This window comes from Stenella coeruleoalba (genome assembly GCF_951394435.1).
Source record: "Stenella coeruleoalba genome assembly, chromosome: 10".
Taxonomy (NCBI): domain Eukaryota; kingdom Metazoa; phylum Chordata; class Mammalia; order Artiodactyla; family Delphinidae; genus Stenella; species Stenella coeruleoalba.
In genome coordinates, this window is record NC_137156.1 from 38,902,608 (window position 1) to 38,908,823 (window position 6,216).

The 6,216-nt window shown below is 54.4% G+C and overlaps 1 protein-coding gene across 3 annotated transcripts in view; it reads left to right on the forward strand.

Annotated features, from left to right (window-relative positions):
- The window catches only part of CPNE5 (copine 5), a 91,615-nt gene extending 87,946 nt beyond the window's left edge, over nucleotides 1-3,669 (forward strand). For all 3 annotated transcript variants that reach the window (XM_079933266.1, XM_079933267.1, XM_079933268.1), the window contains 3 exons: nucleotides 292-349; nucleotides 779-852; nucleotides 2,069-3,669. In XM_079933266.1, coding sequence (XP_079789392.1) covers nucleotides 292-349; nucleotides 779-852; nucleotides 2,069-2,287 — 351 coding nt within the window. In that variant the 3' untranslated portion in view covers nucleotides 2,288-3,669. The remainder of the gene's footprint in view (nucleotides 1-291; nucleotides 350-778; nucleotides 853-2,068) is intronic.
- The last annotated feature ends 2,547 nt before the right edge of the window (nucleotides 3,670-6,216 follow it).

The window sequence follows — 6,216 nt, forward strand, 5'->3', positions numbered from 1 at the left end:
GAGTGTCTTGCAGAAGCAAACCTATGACCCATTTCTCCCTCTCCCTCCTGCCCTCTCCACCCCCTCTTCCTCTCTGGTATCCCTGTATCCTTGGCTATCCTCTCTCCTTCCTCCTCCCCCTTTTCTGTGTTTCTCTGTGTGTCTCCATCCTTCTCTCTTCCATTTCCTCCCTGTCCTCCTGCCTTTCTTCTTTTGACTCACCCCTTCCTGTCCTTACCTGTGATCTCCCGTTTCTTGTAACTGGCGCCTCGGCTGGGTACCACCCCGCCTACCTCCCATGTTGTCTCCCAGGCTGCCAAACTCCCCATGTCTATCATCATCATCGGAGTGGGCCAGGCAGAGTTTGATGGTGAGTCCCCACCCCCCTAGATGTTCCCCCCAGAGGCTTCAGGCCCTTGGAAATGTCCCCTCCCAAAAGAGTGAGAGCTCACACTGGGGTGTGTGCAGCTATCTGGATGAGCAGGCAGGGTGTGAGTGTGCGTTTGTTTGCACAGGGAGGGGTGTGTCAAGGTGTGTACCGCACACCCACACACCAAGGCTGTGGGGAGGAGGCCCCAAGTCACTCCTCCCTGCTCCACCCTGGGAGCCTGTGGAGGGTGGGGGAGTGGCACCATGGGCTAGAAGTCAGAGACTCACGTGATTGGGCTCCTCCTATCTCCTGGCCTCAGTTTTCTCATCTCTAACGTGGGGGTCTGGGCTGGCGGTCTCTGTCCTGCCAGGCCCAGGTGCCCACCAATTAGTCCCCCCACCCCATGCCTTTGCCCCTCCCCCCCCACAGCCATGGTGGAGCTGGATGGTGATGACGTGCGGATCTCCTCCCGGGGAAAGCTGGCCGAGCGGGACATTGTCCAGGTGAAGTCCAGACCCTGCCTGCCCCACAGAAAATGCAAGAGCCCCTCTAGGCAGGCTGACCTAACTCCCCCTTCTAGGGGCTTCTCTGGAAAGGGGCCCTGGAAGGAGGCACTGGGAGCCCTAGAATGGCTTGGCCACACAGAAGGAAACAGGAGTCAGTCTTAGGGCTGGACCCACCTCTACCACGTCTGAGACTCACCCCTAACACTGTGTTGCCCTGACTGGAATGGTCTGCCATGCCCTCCCTAAGCCCCAGGCCTCCAGGGTCTCCTGTAGAGCACAGAGGCCTAATTACTTGTGCCTTCTGTTATTTTCTGCTGGGCTGCCTTCCTAAGTGAGATGGCAAACCCCATGAAGCGGGGGGAGGTGTCTTTAGTGTTGCTGCAGCCCTTTCCAAGAACGAATGTTGCTTGGTTGATTGAATCAATACCAACGTCTCCATGTAGGATGGCAAATGTAACGAGCAGACAGGTCTTTGTCCTCAGGGAATCCCAGTCCAGTCAAGCCTCAGAATGCACGTCAGTAAGCACATCCCTCTGTGAATCTCTTGCACACGGAGTCCCTAGTGCTTAGGAGATTCAGAATAAAAAACCCAACATTCTCCATACCACCCCCTCCCCCATTAAAAAAATTAAGGGGGAGGGGCCATTCCAGGTGTGGAGACCAAAGACAGGGAGCTAGAAACTGGAGCAAGGGCAGTCTGGGAGGTGGGACCTGTGTATGCAAAGGCCTGGAGGCAGGAGTGAGCCTGAGGCACTGGGAAGGGGGGCAGACATCTCCTGGGATAAAGCCAGAGGGGCCCGACTGTAGGTGTTGGCCCAGAAAGGGAAGAGCAGAAGCAGAGACAGAGAGCACCCTGCAGGAGAGGTGGGAGGAGACCCGCAGGGCCCATTTTCCAGAAGCCAGGGGATTCCTTCAGCATTTCCTGAGTGCCTGCTAAATGCCTGTGCTTGGTGCCAAGACTGCAGAGATGAAGGGATCTTGTTCAGTGGTGTATTGTTTCCTGGCATGAATAGGTGTGCAGTAAGTTATTTGTTGAGTGAATGACAGAACAGGGACTATGATACAGTCCCTCAGAGAATTCACCATGACGGGGAGGGCTTGAGTGAAGTGGGCAGAGGCTGGGGAGAAGTGGGACAGGATCCCAGACCTGGAGATTTGGGGGACTGGTGTCCAGAGGGAGACCTCGCCTGACCCTGCCTCCCCTACTGGACAGTTTGTGCCCTTCAGGGACTATGTGGACCGCACGGGCAACCACGTGCTGAGCATGGCGCGCCTGGCCCGCGATGTGCTGGCTGAGATTCCTGACCAGCTGGTGTCCTACATGAAGGCGCAGGGCATCCGCCCTCGCACCCTGCCCGCGGCCCCAGAGCGCTCGCCCCCGCAGTCCCCCACCCGCACGCCCCCTGCTTCCCCCCTGCACACGCACATCTGAGCCTTGTCTGCTCAGATGGCTGGGGCTTAGGCCAGTAGAAAGGGAGGCGGGGTACCCAGACCCAGCTACAGACCATCCTGCCCAGCCTTTGGAACACGTGTGCCTGGGAGGCCCACAGGGGGTGGGGCTTCTGGAGACTCCTTCCCATACTGCCCAAGCCCCTAGAGTTTGGGGGTACGGGTGGTGGAGGTGGGGATCTGGGCCCCTGCTCTTCTCTCCTTTCATTGACACCTGGTTCTGGACCAGCCAGGAAGATGTTAATCAGGACGACTGGGGTCCCGCTCAGCCCACCTGAGCTATTACCTGGGTAGTCCCGTCTGCTCCTATATCACCCTGAAGCCTGGGCTAAGCCTCCCACCTCCAGGCCCCCTTCTCCCTCCCCTCCTCCTGTGGTGTCTACTCCTATACCTGGCCCCTGACCCCCACCCAGTATCTATCCTGTCCCATTTCCGGTGAACCCTGTGAGGCTGCTGGGTTTGCAGGAGTGCCTAAACATGTGACCCCTCCTTGGGACCCTTGCATGAATTGGGAGTCCTACAGACCCATGAAGGGGATGCTGTGATAGTAGATGGAGGCCACATGGTGGGCAAGGAATGGAGACTTTTCAGGCACAGAGTCGTTTCTGGTGCCTCTCAAGCCCAGTATGACGCTGGTTCTAGAACACAGATCCACAGGCCTCTCCCTGGTCTGAGCCCGTAGGTACCTCCACAGTTGGCTCCTGGCCCCAGGAATCCCCCTTTCTCCCCGGAGACTGCCCAGGGTCCTTGGGGCACCATCTTCTGCTGCCCACCTGGAGGCCTGGGCAAGAAGCAGCCCAGCTCCAGCACTCCCACACTGCCTATGGGGATAGGGGATGGGAGTCCTGGGTTCAAGTCCTGCCTCCAGCCATTGCCGGCTGTGGGAACCTGAACAAGTCCTTTCTACCTTCTGGGTCTCAGTTTCCACATCTGTAAGGCAAGAGGGTTGACCAGATGGCCCTGGGTTTACCTTTAGCTCTGATACCCTGAGAGTCCACATTCATCCCACGCCCAGCTTCCCCCATCCCACTCCTCACCAGTGCAACCCCTTAAGGCCGTCTTGGTTTTAGGGTCACCCTGTTCCATCCCATCACCCTAAATCCACCCTCGTCCTTCAGCCTTGGGCTCTGGCATCTGAGCCTGAGCCCTTGCCCCTGCTGTGGGAAAGGTGAGAAAGATGATCTCATCCCTGGGCCCACCCAGCTGCCCAGCCTTTACCCACATGGTCATGCATGCCAGTCCCTCCTGCCGCATGGGGCTCCTCAGCCCACTGAACCTCCCGTTCCTGGGTGGAGACCAGGCCCCACCCCGTCTGTTGCCAGACGCTGCTTCCCTTCCTGTCATGCATGATGGTGGTGTTTCTATGCTGTCTGGTCCTGTGCCTGTCTCTAAGACAGTCTCTGTGTGGAATTTGCCTTAAACTGAAGTAAATTTGGTTCTTTTACTAAAGTTCCTTGTTTTCCTTTCTCCTGTGAAAAATAGCACAGATGTTGCTGTGTGACAGAGTTCAGGTTCTCCTCTCTCTTTCTTCCATCCTTTTGTTCAAAAAAATGTACTGAGCAACTACTGTGTGCCAGGGTCTATGCTAGGCACTGAGGATGCAGCAATGAACAAAACATAGGCCCTGTCTCCGCATGGAACTTACAACAGACACACAAATAGGACAGGGGAAACACAGTAAGCACATAATAGGCAAATAATGTAATTTCTGGTGGTGATAAGAGTCACAAAGAAAAATAAGAGAATAAGAGGATAGAGAATGACAGGGTGATATTTTAGATGAGGTGGTCAGGGAAGGAGGGCCTTTCTGAGGAGATGACAGTTAGATGAGCCCCGAGGAAATGAGAGAGGGAGGCATGCTGATATCTGAGGCACAAGGGCTCCAAGGAGAAGGAGCAGCAAGTGTAAAGGCCCTGAGGTGTGTTTGAAGAACATTAAGGAGGCCAGTGTGGTTGAAGCTGCATTAAGGAGGGGAGAATGCAGGAGATGGGGTTGGGGGTAAAGAATCTGGAATGTGCAGGGCCTTGCAGGCCACAGAAAGGCCTTCAGCATTACTCTGAGTGAATCAGGGAGCCACTGAGGAGGTGAGAGAGGTGAGTAACGTGATCAGATTATTCCGTGGGTGACTTTACTGCATCTGATCACTCATCTCTCAACAAGTATTTACTGAGCATTAGTGCCAGGCCCTGCTCAGGTTGGAGACACTGTCTCACACACAGTTGCACCCTCATGGGCCTAACCCCTGCTCTGGAGCAATAAGCAAGGAGATCCCACCACCCTGGGGTATCAACACCAAACCAATGAGAGGGACCAGGATCTGTGGCCACCAAAGCGGGGCTCTTGGGGCAGCCTAAATGCCACACAGGTCATGTGCCCAGGATGACTTACTGCTCCTCTGTGTGATGGGACTGTCACTCCTCCCTTGCGGGATCGTTGTGTGGTCAGAGTGACACGTAGATGTGCACGCATGAAGCGTGTGACATTCCCAGGGCCTGCTGCACTAGGTGCACAGTAAACACCACTTTCCTCCTTGTCCCTCTTCACATATAAGTCCCTGTGACCATGAGGGACCAGGATCACAGGGAAAGGGGATTTCTCCCTTCTCTGGGTGAGTTTGCTCTCAGATGAGCCCTCCAGGCAGCCTTTCCCAACCAGCACATCACAAGAAATTGGTGTTAATTATACCAAAGTTTGGGACTTGCTTGCTTCTTAGATGATTTTATGGTAAATTAGAGCTGATTCACCACGGTCCTTATAATTAGATGCCCCTCTGACTTGCATTCCGATCCACTTTGAGTGGATACCGGCTGGAGTCATAGCTCGAGAAGAAGAAAGTTCCCATAACCAGCAGCCCATTTTTACCTCACCTTGGGCTCCCGTGGGAAAGCATCGGGAGGAGAAGGCCGCCTGGCAGGGCAGTCGAGGCTCAGAGCCGCTGCCACTGGTGCACCGAGAGTGTCTTTACTGTGCTCAACACGGTAGCTGGGTTCTTTCCCAAGGTGTGTTCCACGGAACACTGGTTCCCTGGCATGGGTTTTGGGAAACTGCCCACTCTGAGCCCCTCTCAGAGAGTCCCCATGGCCTTCAGGGTATTAGAGGCTTTGATTAGTCCTGTGGCAAAGAGACTATTTTGACTTGGTTCATCCCAATGTTTTCTAAGCGTTTTGACCATGGGGTCAGGGTGTGTGTGTGAGTGTTTGGCTGTAACACTATCACCAAGCAGAACATGTTGTCTTGGGAATTTCAGTAGAGACAGTCTCCCTGGTTCCCAGACCAACACAAAAGCCTGAGGCTTTTTCCCAGGAGGCCAGAGGAGGTCATGGAGTTGGGGAACTTCTCAGAGGGGATGGGGTAGGAGAGGTGAAGACCTCCAGTTGCCTCTGGAGAGAAGGAAGGGGCCTCAAAAGGGGCCCCTGCCCCTGCCACATCAGGAAGAGAAACCACAGAGAAGAAAGGAGGGCGTTTGGAAATTCACAGGCCCAGACTCACGGCTCCATTTTGACTTTACTTTATGATATTCCTTTATTGGGCTGAGAGGTGTGTGTGGGACAGAGCTGGGGGAGGACAGGCAGAGAAGGGAGAGGCAACTGAAGGGTCCCCCTGGGCTGTGAGCCTCTACCCAGGCAGCCCATTCAATCCCCAGGCCTTACCCCAGGATTGAGGACCCCAAGAATGATCAGCCCCCAGATCATTCTTCTACCCACTTCTCTGCCTTTAGAAGTCCCTTTACCACTCTCACTTCAAATGCCCCTGAATTAATAAAAATAAGATTATAATAATAGTAATGACCAACACTCATATGTACTTACTAAGTACCAAGCATTCTTCTAAGCACTTTATATGTATTAAGAAAGTTTACCTTCATAACAACACCATCAAGAAGGTACTATCATGATCCTATTTTCCAGATGA